This window comes from Lycorma delicatula, chromosome 12 (assembly GCF_047948215.1).
Source record: "Lycorma delicatula isolate Av1 chromosome 12, ASM4794821v1, whole genome shotgun sequence".
Taxonomy (NCBI): Eukaryota; Metazoa; Arthropoda; class Insecta; order Hemiptera; family Fulgoridae; genus Lycorma; species Lycorma delicatula.
The window spans coordinates 12784445-12809004 of NC_134466.1; the positions used below are offsets into that span (position 1 = coordinate 12784445).

Sequence of the window (24560 nt, forward strand, 5' to 3'; positions counted from 1 at the left end):
TCATCCTGTTCATTACACAGCATGATTACTGTTCAACACTTAAAAATTATCAATAACTTGCTTTTAAATTACACAATTTTTTTTTCTGAGAACATCTTTAAGAAAAATGCTATTAACAACCATGTCTAATTTCTGAAGTAACTGCATTGAAAAGAAATTGTATTTATTGTTAGTTCTGTTCTAAAAGATCCTCTGAAAGAAGTTTCTATATAATTTGATGAGTAGTTTTAAGTTTTTATTGACCCATAGAAAAGTGTTCATTGTTTTCCTATTTAACTTGGTGGGAGTATTCCTGGAAACTAGAATACAAGGTTTGATTTAAAAAAATATGTGAAATTTTAGATTTTCTCAAAAAATCTTTTTTTATTCATCAAAATTATATTGCCACCTTCAAAATACTCCTTTTCAGATATAATACATTTGTGATAACACTTTTTCCGATCTTTGTAGTATTTGTGGAATACGATTTCCAGTATGGTGTTTAGATCCTTCAGCGATTCTGTTTTACCTCTTCATTGTTGGCGAAACATCATCTTTCATGGTTCTTTTCAGATTTGGGAACAGGAATAAGTTACAGGGGGCCATGCATGATAAATAAAGAAGCTGAGGCATCATAATAAGTTGGGAAAAAATTCACAAACAAGCAGATGCATTATTTGCTGCAATTGCCATGAATTGTTTCGTCACAAATCCAGGCGTTTCCTTCAGATTGCTTTACTCAAACTGCGTAGAATTTCCAGGTACTAAACTTTATTAACTCTCCCATAGTGATTCGGTGATTGTCCAGAATCATTTTCTCTGGTTTTACAACATCCCATGCTGGGACATCCAGGGCAGGGTGCTCATCATCTTAAACATCTTCACAGCCCTCTTGGAAACATTTGTACCACTTGTAACTGCTTGTTTTATTCATAGAAGAGCAATATTCAACATTTCCAATCCAATGCTGCACTTTATTTTATTCTTAAAACAAAATTTAATGCAAATTCTTTTCTACAAGTTACAAATTGTCAACCATACCAAAACACTTATAAATTTATTGACAGCCAACAATAAACTAAGCATCCAGTATGGCTACCACTGTACATGTACGGTAGGGACAAGTGTACCAACAAAAAAAAATTGTGACAATTAGACTTATAAAGCCTGGGAAATTAAAAAACTTTACTTGTTTTTTTATCAAACCTCATGTAAATTAATGGGTTCAGGCTGATTATATAAAAAATGTATTATAGAACAAAGAACAGAAGTATTGAAAATTACTCTTCTGTACATTTACTTTAATTGCTAAAAAGCCAGAAAAGTTTCATTTTGACTTCTGTTTCAATACTTCTGTTCTTTGTTCTATAATATATTATTTTAGACCACATAATTGGTCTCAACCTTATTATTCTAACCGATTGATGATTTGCTAGTCAACTCATTTATAGGTATTAACCCTTCTAAAGTGGCGTATTAGCTTGTTAATAGTTATAGTCCTTTAAAAAAACAATTATTTTATGATTGCATAGGTCAGTCCATTATCCAAGTCTTTTTGAAGGGATTGTTCGGACCTTGCAGCCCTCCCAGTACTTTTTCATATGTTCTGATCTCTTTACACTTTGTGGTGTTAAAAATGTTCATGTTGTGAATTTCTTTCCTGTTAGTGTGAAGCGATGTTTTTGTCCTTGATTTTGTTGTTGAACTTTATCTTGTTTGTGGTGTTTTCTGTTGTAAGGCCAATTTCCTTCTGATCGCCTCTTATGTCTCTGATCCATCTACATCTTGTCTTGGTGTTTTTCAAGGCAAGATAGTGCTGTACCACCTGTTTCATTAGTCTCAAATCTTGCATCATCATGATGAGTCCAAAGAATCCTGGTTTCCTCTTAGGCATTGCATCAGCGATGGGTTCTAACTCTTTGTACGTAAATTAGTCGTTGGTGAAACCAAGGCAGCTTATTTTTATTTTTGGCGGCATTTTTTGAGCCATTTCCAGAGCACAGTTGAATAGTAGCGGTGCGAGTCCATTGCCTTGACACAGTCCTGTTTTGATCTTAAATGGTTCAAAGAGTTCATCCCTGAATCTCACTTTCGACTTAATATTTGGGAGGGTCAGTTTTATCATTTTTATTAATTTGGGGTATAGTCAAGGTGTTTTAAAACTTAGGGATTCTCTGTAAATACAATCATATGCTTTCTTGAAATCTACAAATCTTGTCACCATGTTTCTGCTTCTCTTTCTGTTGTAATCCATTATTAGCTTGAAACTCATAATCTGGCTTGGATAGCTCTTCCAGGGTCTGAAACCTCCCTGGTATCCTCAAGTCAAGTCTTCTGATAGTGTTCTCCTAGTTCTTTCTCAAGTTGTAAGCTGATCCTGTTGAGGATGATTCTTGAAAGAATTTTGTACATTTAGGAGTAAGATTACCTTATAGTTGTTAGGGTTTAATCCTATTTTTTGTGTAGCAGGTGGATGAAGGCTGTTGTCCAGTGTTTTGATAATTCTTTGATCCAGATGTTGACAATTGTTGAAGGGTGATTTTTGCTGGTCTTTCTGTGTGTTTCTAGATCTCTACAAAATTCTGATCTTCTCCTGCTGCTTTATAATTCTTCATCTCTCTCAGTGCTTGGTAGACTTCTTTTATTGTAGAAGGGTTGATGTTTTCCACTGGTGTTATTGGGGTGCTGTTGTCAAAGTTTTGGAGTTCTGTCAGTTTTCACAAGTTAGCAATTTGTTGAAATATTTAGCTAGGATTTCCAAGCTGTATTTATTGTTATGGGCCAAATTATGGTTTTCATCCTTCATTAGAGTAGGGTTGAAGGTTGGTATTTTTGGAGTTATTTTTTGAAGGCTTTGTGATAATCTCTACTGCATTTTGAATTCTTCTATTGATTTCAGTTTGCCTTATTTTTTTCCTTAGGGGTTTGGGTGATTTCATTGTTTTACTAGATTTTGGAAGGATGTTTCTGATTTTTTTTTTTAGAGGATGTTTTTGAAAATGTGTAATAGACATGCTCTTTTTTCCATGTTTTCATTGCATTTGCTGTTCCACTATTAATGCTTTTTATGGGGTTTTATTGACACCAATTCTATGATTTATTTAAGGTTGTTGACTAGGTCTTCGAGTTTATCTCTGATAAATCTTTTCAGTTGCTTTTTGGTAATTTTTATTCTTGATTAGTTGTGTAGGATCTATTTTTCTTTTAGTTTTAGGGGCTTGGATTTTTTGCTTCCTTTAGGGAGTGAATTTAATTTTAATTTTGACTAAAATTGCTTTATTTAAACCAGTCATAAGAAAATTGTGATTTAGTGCAAAGGAAACTAATGTACCCCTTTGTATGGGAATCTATGCGTTACACACATGCTCAGCACCCTTATAAGTAATGTAACCTATGAAGCATATGAATAATATATATACATATATATTGTATTTTTATAATCAAAAACCAACGTGATCCACCCAAGTACAAAAATACAAAGTAAATGAGATGACATTTACTATTTTTTCATAATTATTCCAAAAGCACTTTCGTGGCAACCCACATCCTCAGTTGTAATTTTTCTTTTTAATTTGCTTTTTAATCAAATTGTTCTTTATCAAATCACGTAACACAATACAATCAAAATATAGATTAAAAATATAAAATATATTAAAATATAATTTAAAATAAAAATTAATTTAAAATTCAAATATTTTTTTAAATTTTAAATTTGAAACTACATATATGGTAAATATGACATCATAATTAAAAATTAAAGTTAAAATTATGTTTAAAAATGAAATAAATAGAACAAATTTACACTATGTAACCTGGCCAGCCAATGTTACATATATATATATATGTAAATCAGACAATGAATAAGTGCTTCTTAAATTGCTTGGATTGCTTTGCTTCTCCCCTCCAGCTATCGAACACGTCAGAAGGAAAAGAAACAGCTAAATTAGTATTAGCTGAAGTATTTTATAAAACAGTTGCTAAATTATTATCAACTTATATCATTGAGATAGAAGAAGAAAAAGTGGTTAGTTTAGAAGTAGTTTCATATGGTGAGGAAGGATGCGATAAACAAGATCATCATATTAGCTGAATGATCATCAGATGATACAACAGGAAGGGTTGTAGTGAATTCCTTGAATTTTTACTGCAGAATTAATTGCTATTTTGTGCATGAAAGTATTGATCACAAACAAGAAGAGAGATGTGGAAGGTTGGGGAAGTGATAGAATTCCAAACTGGTTACCTAAAGCCAAATCATTGGTAGAAAAGGTTGATCATCTTTCTTTAAATATTATGTGATACAATAAACAAACAAATGTGGTTGAAAATTTGAATATTGTTAACAAAAACAAGATTATTAACCTTTTCCCATCACAATGATCCGCAGTTGATTAGCGCTCCGTGAAAGTATGTTGGTATCTGATTGCCTCCCTTCATAGTCTTATGCTACCCTCTTGTGAAAAAAATCAAAAAATTACTGTATATTAAGAGATTTAACAGATTCTGACAAAAAAACCGTTATGATTGGATATTTTTTATGCCTGTAACAACAAAAATATTGAAACAGTACAAAAATAACGATAATTTAATTGCAGAATTTTTTTGCTCATTTCTACCACGTTTTTTATTAGCAGAATTTTTTTTTTGCTTTGTGTTTATGAAACATAGTTTGCTGATTTTAAAAATAATACTTTGAAGCAAATCAGTTGAAAATTGGGCAAAATATGATGAAAAACCTGTGTCATAAATCACAGATTAGTAACATATGTTAGTATAAGTGAAAGTAGATTCAGAAAACTACGTTTTATAAAAATCCCCACGAGGTCAAAAGGCTATTCAGATTGACAAAAAAAACATTTTTACTGTATACTGTTATTTATTACGAATCTAGTGTGTTACATGTTTACCGATATTATTTGTCAGAAAAGATATTTATAGACCTCAAGTAAAAGTGACGTATTTATGACCACAAATTCCTTTTTATTTTGTGTGTTGTATATCATAATTTATTATGTGTTTCAATACATCGATATGTTGCTAGTACGATAAGCTATTTTTGTAAATAATAAATGAATCCGTAATCCTCGTAGCAATTATAATACACAAGTCACACACACACAAGCACATTTCTGAGAAAAAAATGGTCATATTCTTTCTAGTCTAAATAAAACATTTTACATCATATAAACGTCGTTCAAATTGTGTAATAAAACTGATTCCTTTGTGAATATAAAAGAAAATAACAGACTTAGATCCCATATAAAATGATTTTGTAACAGCGTTTTAAAACTGACGCCGCACATAACCAGTTCCAAGGCTACGTGATCTGAAAAGGTTAAGTTAACTTATGGTTAATCCAAAGTACAGACCAAGTAGAGTCTTCAGTACAGGTAATATGGTTTTCTGTTTTATATTATTTTTTTTTTACAATGATATCTACCAACTTATGTAGCAATGGCATAAATTATATTAATTTTTTTATAGGTAGTAGAGGGGGATGGTCTTCCAGCGTCAATTTGTCATCAGTGCCTCGCTCAAGTTGATAAATCTTACCAATTTAAACTCCAGTGTGAAAAATCTGATGCAACACTCAGGAAAAACTTTCAGGTACAAATTATATAATTTCTCTTTAAGGTATAGAATTTCTTTTTAATGTTCCTAGCCTTTTGATATGTATTTGTTAACCATCTATACAAGGACTAAATTAGTACGTTATTGTACGGATTTTGTGTAATCACCCCATATTAAAGATTTTTCCAGATGGACATGTTCACTAAATAATAATTATATTACATAGAACAGGTTCGCAATTTGATTGTACCTGTAGCTTGTAACACATCTGCATAATCTGGTCAGAGTATGTCTGTAATTAGGACCTAACAGCAGAATCATTGGTAGCATGGCCTTTGCTGCTGTGTAGGACATGGAATATAATTTGATCTACATTATCTGAGGTATCAGAAGTTTGCTAGGTCACATACTGTCTGGAAAATCTTGTAAATGTCCTGGAAAATAAATTAAGAGTAGCTGTGGAAACTCTGAAAAAAAGTTGATAAAAATGTTGAAATAAATTTATTCTCTATGTACTGTGCTTCTACATGTCATTCCTAAATAAGTAACAATTAGTAATTTTGTACAGATATGCCATCTCATACTGAAAGGTTTAAGTAAAATAAATTTCTTTTAAATGTAAGATATTATTAAATTTTGAACATTTTTTTTACAGGAAAATGATGTATCAGTTTCTGTTAAAAACAGCGATAATTTAGTCTTAAACGGTTCATCAAATAATATTAATAATCATAATAGTTTAAATGGCAGTAGTATTGAAGATGAAGAAGAAGAGGAAGATGAAGAAATAGATGATGAAGAAGATTCAGATGTAGATGATATGGTAAGAAATGAATTTGGTACAGCTAGTTTTAATAATAGTAAATTAAATAAATTATTATTTGAAAGTGGAATTTTCTGTATTCTTGTAATGACTGCATGCTTTTTTACAATAATATATGTCTGTTAAAAAAATAGGATGTGCAGACATTATTTAAGAGTTGTGCAACAGGTTTAATAACATAATGTCATGTTTATTTGTTCTTACTTTCCTGATCAGAAATTGTTTCATGAATAACATCAGATGAATACTGGTGTTCAGTCATATATTTTTACTTCCTTGTACGAAGTAAAGTATTGTGATCGCAGAAAATTTCGGTTTTCAGATTTCAACAGAAATATCCATTTTGACCATCCCCTAATCAATTTTGTGACCAATTTCAGCATGACATCTGTACGTATTGTACATTTGTATGTACCTCACATATCTCAAAAACGATTAACTGTAGGATATTGAAATTTTGGATTTAGGACTATTGTAACATCTTGTTGTACACCTCCCTTTTTGAGTGCAATTGACAACTAAAAGTGTCCAAAAAGCCCAAAAAAATTTGGATGACTTTTTCTTAATTGTAGTAATAAATCCTCATTGAGAGCTTTTCAATGATATATCATATAAGTGGTACTTATTTTCATGGGTTCCAGAGTTATAGCTAAATAAAATTTTTATTAATGAAATATTTGGATCTTACAAGGGAAGGCACATCGGTTTAAATCAGACTTAAAAAATCACACTATATATCTTAACTGATGAGTTCAAAAATTAATAATTTGCTGTATAGTTATGATAAAAATCGCGTATTATCCTGTTTTATTTCTCAATCACTTTTCTGGCAGCTTATAAGATTTTGTTGCTGGAAGTTGTCTTCAAAAAACTCTTTTACCCTTTTTGACTTTTTAATTTGACAGAATGTTTTTAAAAATATATCCATTGATAACGTCTAATAATTAATACATTTTTTAAATTTCAAAAGGAAACATTGTGTGTTTTTAGAATGAATGATAAGTTTCTTTTTTTTTTATACTTGTATAAAGTAAAGGAAGTATTGTGATCGCAAAAAATTTTGGTTTTCAGATTTCAATGGAAATATCTATTTTAACCATCCCTGAATCCATTTTGACTAGTTTCGGCGTGACGTCTGTATGTACGTACGTACTTATGTATCTCGCATAACTCAAAAATGAATAAATAAAATTTAAATCGGTGAAATATTGGGGTCTTAGAATAAGGCACATTGGTTCGAATCGGACTTCATCTTTTTTTTTTTAAACTTTCTTAATTAATTTTTGTAACTTTTTTTTTTTTAATTTAAATATATTGATTTATTAATTATTAACCCTTGATGGTAAAAAAATTTTACAATAACTAATAATTCAATAATAATATAAAAAGAAATTGAAAAATTCAGAAGTTATTAGTGAAATAAAATTTGATGTACTTTTAAAATGTACATATGTAATTTAATAGTTATTATTACATATGTGTATATGTAATAGATTTGGTGAAACATCTGATAATAATAATTGAAAATTATAATTTAGAATTTTTTTTTTCTAGTTCAATTTCCTCTACATTAAAATTAACTACAGAGTGACTAAAAAATAGACTCTTTCTAGAACAACATATAAACTGAGGCATACAGCCTAATCTTTATAAATTGCAAAAATTCTTGTCTTTTAGTTCATTACTCCTCTGATATTGTAGGACAATAATTCTCCCTAAGACATAGTTGATCATCATTTCGTTTGTTTTTGTTGCCAATCATTTAATCGCTCTTTGGTTTGATAATTCTTCTCATCTTAATTTGTGTACACATTCTCTAGTTTTAAATTTTTCTCTCTTTATATTCATCATCCTCTCTTAATCTTTTTATATTTTCCTTGGTCTTAACATTTTCTTTTTCTTTATATTTATCATCTTCTGTTAATTTTTATATTCTTTGGTTTTAGCATTTTCTTCCTCTTTACATTTATCATCTTCTCTTATTTTTTTTTTATTCTTCCCTTGTTCTTAACATTTTCTTCCTCTTAATATTCAACTTCTTGTCATTTTTTTTTTTAGATATATTTCCTCATCTTATCTTTCTGTTTCCTATATGATTGTTTCTTTTTCATTTTTGATTATTCAGCAATTAATCCAATAATAAAAACTGAATATTTTACACCATAAAGTCAAAATTAACACTTTTAACCAGTATACAAGAGTTCACCAAACGGAATATTTAAATTATTATTAACTTTTATTTATATGACACACCAGAAATCAGAAACTTTTGTTAGTCAGCAACTCACAAAGATACAAATAATACTGATCTAGTAATATGAGTGATAAATGAACTTTTACTCTATTCTAATATTTCATATAAGATTATTGAATTAATAATTGTATAAATATTTGATGTTAATAAACACTAATATTTCAGCAATTGTGTAACTGTCCACTTTATTAAAGAATTGGAGGATCGTATCTCACTTTCAAATGAAATAAGTTTAAATGAAGTGCAACAAAAAATGTGATGTAATTTAGTAGGTATACAAGGAATTCATGTGGTGTCCACATAAGATTTTTTAAAAATAAGTTGAAAATTTAAAATCATTCAAGAAGAGGTATGGTTAACTGAACAGCAGCAAACAAAGTCCAACTTGTAGAACACATATAACAATACTAAAGATTTTTAAGTATATCTCTGCTTTTTAAAACAGTATTATTGTTAAATTACTTTTACAGGATGCAAGAGCAATTGCTGTACCAGGTGGTGATTCTGAATCTGTGGATGGTTGGGAAGTGATGAAATTTACACCTGAAGTAATAATCAATGAAGAAGACAGTAAAGGTTCAGTAAGTATTTTTAATAATTACTTGATTCAAATTTTGTGATCAGTTGTTAATTAATAAGAATAAGCTTGATTTTATGAATTATTTTTTTTAACATTTATTTTATTACTTTCAGGGTGATAATAGCGGTGAGAATGGTTCACAAGTGTTAAGAAATATAAACAGTTTGGCAGAGCAACAGTTATATCATTTGTCACAAGTTGAAGCAATTTTAAGGAATCATGGTACTGAAATTAAAGTACAAGGTTCCGGGGGTCAGCAGAAACAACAATCAGTTTTACATTCGACTAAAGTGACTACAAATATTACTCAAGAACGATTACAATCATCACCAGAGTATGGCTCAAATGGTGATTACTTTTCAGCGTACGGAATGGATACTGGTGATAATGGCGGACCTAGTGCTAAGTAAAGAATTTTTTTTATGCTTTATTATAATTATATATTTATGTTGTTTACTAGAAATTTTTCTTGTCGCTATTAACAGGAACATACTGTCAACTAATTTCTATTTGTAACCTCGTTTTTTTAATTTTATAAATAAAGGGTTGAAAAAGTCTCTTCATATTTTAATACAAAAGTAAAATAAGTCTTTTTATAATATTTCAATTGAAGTTTATTAAACCAAATATGTGCTGTTCTGATCTATCACCTTTTGCCATTTGTGAGGTAAAATTATACCATCGCTGTAGAACTTCTGTTTTCTAGATAAAAAGCTCTGATAAGTGATTTCCACTGGTCTTCCTAGAAGCTAACTTTATATAGTTAAGAGAGTTAGAGAGTTCTGTAGAGCAAAACCAGTTGTAGATCAGGAAACTTTAGGTTCTTAAAAACTTCCCGGCCAAGCTCTCTCAATTTTTGACTAGTCACCAAAGATTTAAGGTGGGGGGGGGGTCTTGCTTGCATTGTCATGATGGAAGACAATACCTTTCCTATTGATCATTTCTTGTGGCTTTATCCCAACAACTTGGCCTAATATTTCCAGATGTTGATAGTAAAATTAGAATTAATTGTTTGACAGAGCAGCACCAGCTCATGGTGAAAATTCTAATTAATTTCCAATCCCACCACACATACACACACACACACACACACAGCATCACCACTTACTGTCAGTCATTGACATCAAAATTAGCAACAAACACCAAGATCTTCTCCATACAATATTGTTGTAGTACATGATCCATTTTTCATCACCAGTAATGAGCCATTTCAAAAGTAATTCTGGTTCAGCAGCTATTCCCAGATTGAAATTCAATATTTCTTTGTTAAATCATGTAGCAGTCGAAAAGTTTTCTAATGTATTTAGCTTTCTTCAAATTTTTAAAACTGTTTTGTGGTCAATATTTAGTTCATTATTGATATTACGACTGCTAATATGCCAGTCTTGCTCAATTTTTTCCATGATTTCATCGACATTTTTAGCCACTGTCAGACCAGAGCAAGATGCATTATTGACATCAAAATTTCCAGATTGAAAATGCTTAAACCAGATTTGTACCACATGTACTGATACTGCATCTCGTTCTTAAACATCATAAATGTTTTTAGCTATCTTATTCTTGGTTGTTTTCTTTACCTTTTCGGATAAAATTTCAAAACTTTAAAGATTTCTTTTTTATTTTCACTAAATTTCAAGATGCAATAAATTTTAAATAAATAAACTAATACAATCATAATATTTTTAGAGATACACAGTGATATGACAATTCTTCCTTTCCACATCTCGCAATTGTTCCCAGATTTGATTAATGTTACCAGACTTATTCAATCCTGAAGTCATCTACTACTTTGAGAAAATGAGGAAATTTTTTTTCAGTCCCAATAGAAAAAAATCTTTTGTCGGAATCATTACTACTTCTTGATTCTATATGACAATTGAGTTGTTTAAATAGAAAAATTGGGTTATGATAAATGTGAAATATCTTTTGAAAGGGAAGATTAGAAAAAATTAAAATCACTTTTGTCGGGTTGACGTTAGATCTCTCCATGACAGTTGGCGAAACCAGGCTGATTGGATAATAGTTGAAAATTTCATGCGTTATTTGGCAAAAAAAAGGATTGCTGAGGATATTTGGGATGTCCAGTCTGGGCTTTTCCACCTTCTTTTTTGTTGGTTTGTTTTCTGTAGTTTCATTGTTGTTTTTGTTTTGTTTTATTGTATTGCGTGTTGAATTCACTTCTTTTACCTTTAGGTAGATAGTGGATTTCAGTTCCTTTTTTTCTTATTTTATTCACTCAGTCTTATTTGAGACTGATGTCAGATTTTTTGTTTTTTAAGGGATAGTAGTACATTGATGGGAATGTCGCATGTGGCATTCGCATCAGTGGCATCCTGACTGGGGCAAGAACAAGGCTGAGTGATGCCTTTTGTAGCCCATAAAGGCTAGGTAAAGAGTGGGTGGCATGGCGGCTGAAATTGTTACATGTGGGTTCTTCCCCTAAAGTCAGGACCAACACTCCTTCGCAAAAATTATAAGCATTTAATGTATTTACTGGTTGGTATACTTTGTTACATTTATGAGTTTTTTTTTTGGCATATTGAAAGTTGTACTGTTTCCTAAAATGCTTCAAGAAGTTATTTTCACTTCTTTATTTGGGCAAGTCGTGTTACTGATGTTTTCATTAATGTTTGAAAAATTTAAGAAAGTCACACTGAATTCATATAAAATGAATATAATCTCACTTACTTTTAAAAATTTATCATGCTTTTCTAAATAAAATGTAAAAAAATACAAGACAACGCTATATAATAGAATGAGTCAAATGTATAGAAACCCCTCAACAACCTTAAAACCGTTTTAGAAATAGTTTATTGTAACGTTCAGGATAAGGTAGGTATTGGTCAATTACTTTACCTTTTGACGAGAAATAGAATTTCAACTTCTTCTTGGGTGGGTGGCCCTGGGGTTGTAACCCAGATATTTTAAATGGTAACACCTTGTGATTCATCATTTTAAAGGTATCTTTTAGACAAGAAAAATGATATAAATAAAAAGTTGGTACGATGGCTGTAACCAAAATTGCAGCAGGATAATTGTTGGATTTTGATAAAACTTACATTGATGATTTAAGGAACTGTTACTGCAAATAAATATATATATAAAATTTAATTAAATAGATATTTTCAATTAAATTTATTTTACAAAAAACAGTTATTAAACATAATATTTGCTTATTTACTTACATTTCATTTTAATAAATGTTCAAAATGTCCTTCTGTTGTTTGATGTGGCAGTTGTAAAAGGATGATATTACATTATTCAATGATTCCCTAGTGATATTTTGTGCTGATTCTCGAATTCTATTTTGTAAATCATTGATAATTAAGGGCTTATTATGATAAACAGTACTTTTTATGTGCCTCCATAGAAAGTAATGCAATGATGACAAGTCAGGTGATCTCACTGGTCATTCTATTTGATCCCTTCGATCAATCCATCTTCCAGGAAAAAATTCATTTAAAATTTCATGTACTTGAAGACTGAAATGAGACGGGGCACCATCTTGTTGAAACCAAATGTTCTGGAAGTTGGGGCCAGTGATTTGTTGAATGTCGGCAATGTTATGGTTGAGAAGCAAAGCCTCATTCATGTTTCGTTGTGTTTAAATTTCCTTCTATAAATGTAGAAGGAAATCAATCATCAATCTATTATAACACCTGCTCAAACATTTACTTTGACTGGATACTGTATATGTGCCTCAAGATATGTGGGTTAATATCATCAGTCCAGTATTGCTAATTATGGTGATTTACATTGTCATTTTAAAAAAAATGTGGTCTCATCACTAAAAACTGTTAAATAAATTAGGATCTGCACCTTATTACTCATCATAATTTTGCTGAACTTAAGTCATTGTGAAGTGTTTGGAATTTTCATTTATTAGTGTTTGAATCTAAACTTTTGAATGTTCTAAACAATGAAGTAAACTTTATTTTTGCAACAATGATAAGAAACCATAATTAAAAACAGCTTACTGATATATATAAACATAATATTGGTAAGCTGTTTTTAATATTATATTTATAATAATTATATTTTACCAACAATGGCGTGTTTGAAAGACTTTACAATATTTTTATTTATTTTTCTCATTAAACTGAACAAAAAAAGTTATTTGTCTTAAAAAATACAAAATTTTTTAAATTTAACTTTTAAAATTTGAATTAAGCTAGATTAAATTTTTATTTATTTCACTTATTATAATTTATTATTTGAACTTAAGTAAATGTAGTAATTTCAAAATCTGAACTTTATCCTGCCCCCATTTTGAGTACAGACATCGTACCAACATTTTATTTATACCATTTTTTATTTATCTTAAAGAGACCTTTAAAGTTATCTATTGCACAAAGAGTGTTGTTACCATTTAAAATATTTTAGTTAAAACCCCTGATCAAAAGGTAAAGTAGTTGACTGATACCTTATCCTGAAAGTTACAGTGTTCTATCTGGAACAGTTTTAAAGTTGTTGAGGGATTGCCATACTTGTGACTCCCTGTGTTATAAAATTAATGTTGATTGTTTACCATCAACAGATGATACAATTTTCTCAAATATCATCATAACATGCACAAACATACAGATATATTGTTAAAAGTGCTTCATTTGAGATTAAAAATAACATGAATGTGCCGCATCCATGAATACGCTTCTGAATTTATAAGTATAGAGAGAAGTTTTTTTTTAAATCCATTCTTGCTGTAGAAAGTCGTGGACAGGCTTGTATTGCTTTGGTAACTATTTTTTTAAAGTTCTACTTTATTGATAGATATTATTTTACAGTATTTAAATATAATATTTATTCGAGAAGTTCCTATACCCCTAAACAAGTATAAATATAAAATTAATAGTCCCCTCTTCATATAAATATAAATTATTTATTATTTATGAACCTGTGCATACACCATGATGAACACAGAGAACTTTGCATTACCATGTCTTCCTTGTTGCGAAGCATTTTTGGATTGTATGCTTCCTCCAGTCTATTAAGCAATTCTTTTTTTGTTATGTATAAGATAGAATGGTGTTGATTATTTCCCACAGTGAGTTGTCAGGTGCAGTAAGGCAGGGGCTTTGAGATAGGCATTGCATTGGTGCTTATGAACCACAGCCAATCCAACAGCCTGGAAATTGTTTAACTAGGAAATCGCACACTCAGAAAAGCAAAATGAGCTAGAGCCTTACCTTTCTGTAGCCTCACAAGTACTACAGTGCTCCTCCTCCTTCTTTTGAAATTGAACTATTAACAATCTTTCTAAAATTTTCAAATAAGAACTACAATTTGCATACTAGGTCTGAACAAGTATTATGATGACATTCTGACCTATTAAAGAGTTCTTGAAGTGCATTCATTATTTGTGGGATTGCTTTCCCACAAATAATCACATCATCATTTGTGCATCCAAACACAGTTACCGACAAACATTCTTAATACTGTAACTGCTTCTTCTCACATCAACCATGGCTTTGTAACTGAAACAAGACAGTAAATATGTGACATTGAGAGCAACCATATTTGAGAAATTGTTTCTTAGAAACCGAATACTATGTGACTAAAAAAAGTAATGACATGTTAATTGCAGGAAGGGGTATTGGGACTTCGCAGATGAACTTTACATCAAGAAAAATATTTTTGTTGAAAGCTATAAAATACTTTTTCATCATATGTATCTGTTATTTATTTAAAATAAAGATTGGAATTATTTGTTCTTAAACAATTCATTTTGACAATAATAAATAAATAAAAACATTTTAATAAATTCTCAAATTTTTTTTTTGTCTTCAGTCATTTGACTGATTTGAAGATTCCCTATCTAGTGCTAGTCGTTTCATTTCAGTATACCCTCTACATCCTACATCCCTAACAATTTGTTTTACATATTCCAAACGTGGCCTGCCTACACAGTTTTTTCCTTCTACCTGTCCTTCCAATATTAAAGCGACTATTCCAGGATGCCTTAGTGTGTGGCCTATAAGTCTGTCTCTTCTTTTAACTATATTTTTCCAAATGCTTCTTTCTTCATCTATTTGCCGCAATACCTCTTCATTTGTCACTTTATCCACCCGTCTGATTTTTAACATTCTCCTATAGCACCACATTTCAAAGGCTTCTAATCTTTTCTTCTCAGATACTCCGATTGTCCAAGTTTCACTTCCATATAAAGCGACACTCCAAACATACACTTTCAAAAATCTTTTCCTGACATTTAAATTAATTTTTGATGTAAACAAATTATATTTCTTACTGAAGGCTCGTTTCGCTTGTGCTATTCGGCATTTTATATCGCTCCTGCTTCGTCCATCTTTTGTAATTCTACTTCCCAAATAACAAAATTCTTCTACCTCCATAATCTTTTCTCCTCCTATTTTCACATTCAGTGGTCCATCTTTGTTATTTCTACTACATTTCATTACTTTTGTTTTGTTCTTGTTTATTTTCATGCTATAGTTCTTGCGTAGGACTTCATCTATGCCGTTCATTGTTTCTTCTAAATCCTTTTTACTCTCGGCTAGAATTACTATATCATCGGCAAATCGTAGGATCTTTATCTGTTCATACTTTGGTATCATGACTATAACACTTTTTTTGAAGTCTGACGGAAATTCCCCTTCTTCATAAATATTACACACCAGTTTGTATAATGTATCAATCGCTTCCTCACCTGCACTGCGCAGTAATTCTACAGGTATTCCGTCTATTCCAGGAGCCTTTCTGCCATTTAAATCTTTTAATGCTCTCTTAAATTCAGATCTCAGTATTGTTTCTCCCATTTCATCCTCCTCAACTTCCTCTTCTTCCTCTATAACACCATTTTCTAATTCATTTGCTCCGTATAACTCTTCAATATATTCCACCCATCTATCGACTTTACCTTTCGTATTATATATTGGCGTACCATCTTTGTTTAACACATTATTAGATTTTAATTTATGTACCCCAAATTTTCCTTAACTTTCCTGTATGCTCCGAAATGTAAATCGATGACCCCCCATTTGTTCTGTATCGTTGGGTATAGTTGTTTCTCCGTTATTTGGTTTGGCCACGCCCATGGTTTGTTTAGTTGTGTTAGTCTGTCCATTGTTTGTTGTATCTGTTCTATCTTCTTCTTGAAGTTCTCTCCCGTCCAGTTCCTCCAGTTCTTCTTTGTATCTTTTATAGGTGTCGTGGTTGAGTTCGTCGTATGCACTATTTTCACCTGATTTCCAGAAGTTGTCTATGTAGTCTTTTTTGTAGTCTTCTTCTGATACTTTTCTTAGCCACCCTATACACTGCTCGTCTTTATTGCCACAATATATACAATTGCACAGGCGTTCTCCGTGTTTACAGTCTTCGTGTATTATGCAGTCTATAACTTCGCCGTCGATCATTGCTTTTGTACTGGTTGGCCTGACTGTTGTGTTCTTTATTTATACTGTCGGGTTGTGGAGTGGGAGATTAACAGGTTAAAGTTCGTGGATGTGGACGTTTTATGATATGTTTGTGCCGGGTATGTCCGGGGTCTTTGGTCTGCTATTTTCCAATTCGTCTATTTTACCAATGTTCATTTCTCTTTCCACTTCTGAACACTTTTCTTTAATCAACTCTTCTTTCGCCAGTTTGCACTTCCTGTTTATAGCATTTCTTAATTGCCAATAGTTCCTTTTACTTTCTTCATCACTAGCATTCTTATATTTTCTACATTCATCCATCAGCTGCAATATATTGTCTGAAACCCAAGGTTTTCTACCAGTTCTCTTTATTCCGCCTAAGTTTGCTTCTGCTGATTTAAGAATTTCCTTTTTAACATTCTCCCATTCTTCTTCTACATTTTCTACCTTATCTTTTTTACTCAGACCTCTTGCGATGTCCTCCTCAAAAATCTTCTTTACCTCCTCTTCCTCAAAAATCTTCTTTACCTCCTCTTCCTCAAGCTTCTCTAAATTCCACCGATTCATCTGACACCTTTTCTTCAGGTTTTTAAACCCCAATCTACATTTCATTATCACCAAATTATGGTCGCTATCAATATCTGCTCCAGGGTAAGTTTTGCAGTCAACGAGTTGATTTCTAAATCTTTGCTTAACCATGATATAATCTATCTGATACCTTGCAGTATCGACTGGCTTTTTCCAAGTGTATATTCTTCTATTATGATTTTTAAATTGGGTGTTGGCAATTACTAAATTATACTTCGTGCAAAACTCTATAAGTCGGTCCCCTCTTTCATTCCTTTTGCCCAGCCCGTATTCACCCACTATATTTCCTTCCTTGCCTTTTCCAATGCTTGCATTCCAATCTCCAACTATTATTAAATTTTCATCTCCTTTTACGTGTTTAATTGCTTCATCCATCTCTTCGTATATACACTCTACCTCATCATCATCATGGGCCCTTGTAGGCATTCTCAAATTAAACTATAATATTTTTTTTTCTTTTTAAATATATTTTAAACCTTATTGTTCACAAAATGACTGATTTCATTATCTTTATTTTATTTTGTTAAGGAAATTTACCTGGTTGTCCCATTGTTGACTTACCAATAACTTAAGTTGAAAATTTTTAAACGAAAAATACATTGTCTGCATAAACTTTGAAGATAGTTTTCTTTTTTTTACAATTACTTAGTGTTGTGGTTTTTTTAGTGTGAAGTCATTCTTATATCCCAATTATTTTCTTGTGAAAGTTCAGGATTACTAGTTAGAAAACTTTGGTTATAAATCATACCTATTGTTGTTTTCCTCCTTATCTAAGAACCTGTGCTCTTAGGCTTGTAAAAATTTACTAAATCATCTGTCTAAATTCTTGTTCTTATTTTTATCAAGGTGCAGGTTTCTCGCCTTTTTGTTTCGTGTAAACTGATTCTTTTTCTTATAGTTGATCGTAGGTCTATACATTTTATATTAAAAATATAATAAACTTCTAAAAAATAGTTTAAATAAATAACCACATTAAGAATTCAGTAAATAGTAATTCTTTGATTTTGATGTTAGTAAGTTGATAGTTGTTTTTAATTTTATGTCATTTCTTCAAAGCCCAATTTTGTAGATTAAAATTTCTAAAAATTAAGATTATTAAGGTAAAAGTTATATCTGTTAAACCCAAGTTTTCCATATCAAGGTGTCTAGATTCCCATTTAAAAGTTTTTATTAGTTATATTTTACATAATTTTATTATTTTACATAAAATTTGAGTAAGTTATGAAATTTTATAGGTCAAGAAGATCACGCGATGGTGAAAAATTATTTAAGTGCCGTCTTTGTCCAAAATCATATTCTTTTTCCTCAGCACTTAGTAGACATAAAGCTGTGCACAATACAATGTTACGACCTTATGTTTGTCCGATATGTAAGAAGGGTTTTGCTGAACCAGAGAAATTGGAACGTCATAGCCGTACACATCTTGTTGATAGGACCTGGAGATGTAATAATTGTGGACGTATATTTAAAGCGCTCAATACTTATGAAAGACATGTGTAAGTATTAGTTTTTAATCAGTATGCATAGATGTATTGTTATATTGTACTGAACATTAATGTAAACTTTCTTAAAGATGTAATGGCCTCAATATTGTAATTCTGTGTAATAGTCGGATAATCCGGCTACGTAAGGTAGGGTCATTAATGAAATCGAATTTGGTTGAGCGCTAATTATTTTTTATTCCTTCCTCATATCCAAAAGTTCGTTTGGGAGGTCAAGAAACCACCACTATCCACTACTTGGATGGTGGCAAAAACCCCATTTTTCTCTTATTTTTACATCTTCAAAAATTTTAAAATAAACAGTTCAAAATAATCCACCATGTACAAAAAAAATTGTCCACCTCATTACATATTAATTAATCAAGAAATAAACATCACTCAATACAGTAGGTATTAATTCTACTAGCAATAGTAAATCATAAAATAAAATGAATTATTTATTCATCAGTATAAAAAAAAATATAAAATTTCAATGGATTTTATTTAACACATTTTTACATAAATTTTTCTTCTCATCGTATGCTAACAAAAGTCAAGACAAGTCGGATTTCAAAATGTAACACACTTTTCATATTCTAAGATGAAATGTAATCTTTAATTCAGTAAACAACAAAAACACTTATTATGTTAAATAATTGCTTTCAAAAGAATCTTAAAGTAATAGTTGCCTATTGAAAGAATGATAAAAATCACTTAGCATATTTCAGTCAGCTGTGTTAATTACTTTTCAAAATATCAGCTTTCATTTAATTTTTGGAAATCAAAAAAAATTACAATAAAAAGAATGTACAGTAGAATTAGAATTAAGATAAAAGAAAATAAATTTGAATGGATAGAAAACTGTAGTTAATGAACAGAAACAATCACCAGATAATTTTTCTAACTCAAAGAACAAGGTTTGTTGAATATTTTTTTATATATTTTTTTTTTTTAAATTCATAGTGTAAATGGAAATTATATTAAGTTATTAGAAACTAAATGCTCTCTTCATAATTTTATAATTAGTTGTATTATAAATTTGTCTATTGGAATGTAATGTTGGAATTAGATTAATATATTTTACATTGCGACAACAAAATACAAAACATTTACATTTAATAACTGGAATATTATAATGATAATTAAAACAAATATATATATGTATATATAATATTTCACAAATTATAAAAATAAATTTTACAATACTGCAAACAATTTCTATATTTAAATTAAGTATCTTAATTTTACACACACACACATATATGTATATATATAATTGTAATAAAAGAAATGTAACTATTGAAAGTATATAAGTAATTGAATATTACAGTTTAATTATTAGTTTTATTAAATAAAACTTAAAAAAAATCATTTACTCCCAAATAAAATTAAAACTACTTACAACCATTAAGTGCCCTGGATATATCATACATATTACATCATCACATTTTAAGATTTTTACTGCAACTTATTTTTTTATCAGCTAAACAACAGTTGCTCAAGACTTTTATATTATGTAAACTGAATGGTCCATATTAAAGCATTTATTTTATTCCTGTTTGTATATTTGATTCATTAGCATCATATATTGCATTTAAAAAAAGAAACAGTTGACACATAATCAATGAACTCTATGTATAATTTTTTTTTTAAATGATGTACTCTTAGTGAAATAGAAATATCATATACTACATTTTGGAATGCAGTGCATCTGTACAAAGGTGGATATCCACTAAGTGTCAAATTTACTACACACTCTGGATACTGAATTTAAAATTGTAACATCATGATTCAATTTAGAAAAGGTAAAATTCGAGCTACTATTACAACTATCAAATTAGTCTCCACATTACTAATAACTGCCCAGTGTAATTATAAAGAACGGTACAGGTCTGAATACCGTCTGCCATTGTCTGACCTCATCCAAATTGCTGTGGCTCAGCTTCACCCTCAGTGCACAGCCAGGATGAAAACTGTTCACTCAGAAAACATATACACTGCTCCAAATTTTTTGTTTATTTCACTATTAAATTTAACAATTTCCACTGGTCCACCACAAGATAGCCCACACTGTAGAGAGAACTACTCTCTTGTCTTTCTCAAACTGAACAGTCACCTCTTGGCCTGTAGACATGACTGCCGAGTTTTGCACATGCATGGTTGCCAGGAATTTGCCATCTTATTACAAATGACATCTTCCAAGCACTTAACCTCAGGTTGCACTGGTACACTGCATCCATCTCTATCGTATCATTTTTAACTTAAAACATAATTACAGCATTTATTAAATACATTTTTTTCTCTTAAAACTAATTTACTTCTTTTCAATCAATATTATACATGTACCTATTATTTTTTAAAAAATAACTGAAAAATGTTATTGAAAAAAAATTCTGTTTACATCTACATACTATTCAATAAAGTCACTGGTCTCTGTGTGCACTTACATGAATCTTATAACTAGTTTTCTTATGCTCATCAGTGAAACATCTGATGCCAGCGCATTCGGAATCATACAAATAGATAGGTTTTTTAATGACTTCATGGATGTTAAAGAAGAATATTAAAAATGTAGTATAAGTTGAATTATATATTGCTATTACATATTAATTTTATGATTATAAATAATAATCACTTTTAAGTTGTAATATGTAAATCTTTTTTTTCATGTTATGACTGCTTAGGATCAATTTAATCAGTCCATTATACAAGTCTCTTTGAAGTGACTGTTTGGGCCTTGTAGCTGTTCCAGTACTTTTTTATACATTCCAATCTCCATGCCCTTTTGGTCTTGAAAATGTACATGTTGTGAGTTTCTTTCTTGTAAGTTTGAAACAAGTGTTTTTATCCTTGATTTTTTTGTTTAATTTTATCTTGTCTGTAATGTCTTCTGGTATAAGGACAATTTCCTTTAGATCCTCTCTTATTTCTCTGATCTATCTCCATTCTGTCTTAGTGTATTTCGAGTCATGATTATACTGTACTAGCTGTTTCAGAAGTTTTAAATCTTGCATCCTCATGGTGAGTCTAAAGAATCATACTCTCCTCTTACACTCTTACACAGTGATGAGTTCTGTTGTATACAACTTTGTTGGCCTCAATCCACCACTGCCCATCTTTCTAGTACTGTTAATGCAGGTATTTTTCAATTTTCAGGAGTCTGTCTTTGATTGTTTATTCAGGTGGAAGAGTGTTTCTGCTGCATATATGGCTTCTGGTTTTATAACTTTGTTGTAGTTTCTTATTTTTGCGTTTATGAATAGATATTTTTTATTGTAGGTATACCTGGATAATTATTGTGTTTAGCTAGTTTGTTCTTGTTTGAGTTATTATTTCTCCAAGGCATTTAGATTGGGTTACTATTTTGACTTTATTACTGTTGTATGTTTACATCGTTTAATTGTTTATTTTGGGACCATAATTTCTGTCTTTTTGATTGATATTTTGGGGCCAGTTTTATTTGCAATGTTTTAAAGTTCTAAATTTATGTTTTAGCTTTGTCAGTGTTGTTTGCTAGCAGTGCCAAGTTGTCGGTGAAACTAAGGCAGTTTGTTTTGATTTTTTTGCCTATTTTTTATTTTTGAGCCATTCCCTCATTTCCAAAACATATTAAGTATAAAGGCTGTGTAATCAGCTGAGTTAAGTACCTATGTGTTTTGTTTGATGAGAAGTTGCTGTTTAGTATCCACATTAGGCAAGTAGCGTCGGACGCCGTCTCTGTGATGCATAAGCTTAGGACGATCACTCAGAAGTATTGCAGGCTGTCGAGCTGTTATTTGTACGTGGTGTACCAAGGTGTCTTCGAAAGTATGACCTCTAATGCTGCATCCGTTTGGGCGCATAGGTTGGAAAGAAATCGAGCACTTATTCAAAATTGAAGGAGTGCCCAGTGCAGAGCCTAAATCGTGTATGCAGTGGTGTGTATAAAGAACCTCCTACAAGGCTTACCATCTTGAGGCCGAGGTATTTGGGATGCGGTTTCTAGCTGGGCTTGTACCGGAGCGGAATGTTGAACGCAATGCTCCGGTTCTAAATTTCGAACAGTTGCCCATCTCCGCCTGCGGAGGAGGCTTTACAGCCTCACGATGGAAGCATGGCAGCAAGAATGGCCACAAGTAGGGATAGGTCCTAGTATAGATTTATACAGGACTTGCGAGAGATGGTACGCCTCTAGTTCGTTTTTAAAGGCAACAGGAGCCCAAGTACTCTCCATCCATGTGAATTTGAACCAATATTTGTTTCGGTTCCACCTGGCAACTGATGAGCTGTGTGTCTACGAGGAGGTCCAGTAGAATGAACAAATGAAGTTCGACTGCCCAGCTGTTGAGGAAGCCAGAACTCAGGCCACCCTGGAACTTAGAGATTAAGGGGAAAATTAGCCACTCATAAGCGACGAGTCAGTGTGGCGTGAGTCGCATCGTCGGACCATGTGGGAGTTCCTTGATGCCGTTGCTTTGTTCAACCGGCATCAGTAGTTTAAGGAATAAAAAGACTCCTACCGCTAGCCGTAGGGAGCTACATATGTAGAAATGGCTGGCCATCAGTCAAATATAGCTGCAAGTGCTATAATATAGTGGACAGGTACTTGCTGCCATTCAGCGACCTAGGCATGGCAGTAAATTGCTGTCCTTGACAGAATAAATTTTAATTTATTTACAGGTCATATATTTTAGCATGTAGACAGGGTGCACCTAACCATTTTAGTAATATATGACAAGTGAGCGGTGGGACATGCAAACAAGTGGTATAGGGCACCATGCTTATTCCGCTCATGCAGTTAGGTAAGCTCTAAGAGCTAATTAGGATATTGGTCGCTAAACCGTTTTGAGGAACAGTAGCCATTTATGGTACGGACATTCAGTCCTATGATTTAGGGTGACCAAATGGAGTGGTGGTGGTGGGAGAAATGCCAGACAAACCAAATTTCCAAAGCGCAGTTGAATAATAGCAGTGTAGTCCAAGGTGTCAGAATTTTTAGTAAGGATTCTCTGTGTATGAAATCATATACTTCTTGAAGTCTACAAACATTATCACCACGCCTCTGCTTCTTTTTCTGTTGTAATCCATTAGCTTGAGACTCATAATCTGGTCTGGACAGCTCCTCCAGGGTCTGAAATCTCCCTCGTATTCTAGTTCTTCCTCAAATTGTAAACCGATCCTGCTGAGGACAATTCTTGAAAGAATTCTGTGTATTGTGTCTAGAAGTGAAATGCCCTATAGTTGTTAGGGTCTATTTTGTGTAGCAGGTACACTGGGCTTGGTAGTTCATTGATCCAGATGTTGATGAAGAGTGATTTTTACTGGTCTTCCTGCATGTTTCCAGATCTCTACAAAGGTGTCTGATCTCCCAGTGCTTTGTAATTCTTCATCTTGCCCAGTGCTTGGTAGACTTTCATTGTGGGATGGTTGATGTTTTCGGATGGTGTTGTTATTGAAGCGCTGGTGTTGAAGTTTAGGAATTCTATCAGTTCTTTGAAATTTAGGAGTTTGTTGAAATGTTTAGCTAGGGCTTCCATATTGTCTTTATTGTTATGGGCCAGATTATAGATTTCATACTTCATTAGTAGGGTTGGAGGTTCATATTTTTGGAGTTGTTTTTTGAAGATTTTGTGGTAATCTCTCAACTGTTTTTTTTTTTAATGCTCTTCTGTTGATTTCAGTGTGTCTTTGTGGTGTTGTCTTTTTATTTTCCTTAGGGGTTCAGGTGGTTTATTTTCTTTGTTTTACTAGATTTTGGAAGGAGGTTTCTGATTTTTGGAATGTGTGTAATAGCCGTGCTTGATAACATTTCTACACTGTTTTTTGTATTTGCTGTTTCACCATTGATGCTTTTTATAGGAGCCAATTTTTTTGCTTTTTTTATTAGAGCCAATTTTAATTTTGACTACATAATCATCTGAGCCTACGTTTACTC

The 24560-nt window shown here is 31.5% G+C and overlaps 1 protein-coding gene across 1 annotated transcript in view; it reads left to right on the forward strand.

The window, feature by feature from the left end:
• LOC142332735 (uncharacterized) overlaps positions 1-24560 on the forward strand; it is a 63297-nt gene that overhangs the window by 2559 nt on the left and 36178 nt on the right. Inside the window, exons 3-7 of the mRNA XM_075379340.1 lie at positions 5464-5586; positions 6206-6373; positions 9098-9208; positions 9321-9613; positions 18401-18661. Of these exons, the coding sequence (XP_075235455.1) occupies positions 5464-5586; positions 6206-6373; positions 9098-9208; positions 9321-9613; positions 18401-18661 (956 nt within the window). The remainder of the gene's footprint in view (positions 1-5463; positions 5587-6205; positions 6374-9097; positions 9209-9320; positions 9614-18400; positions 18662-24560) is intronic.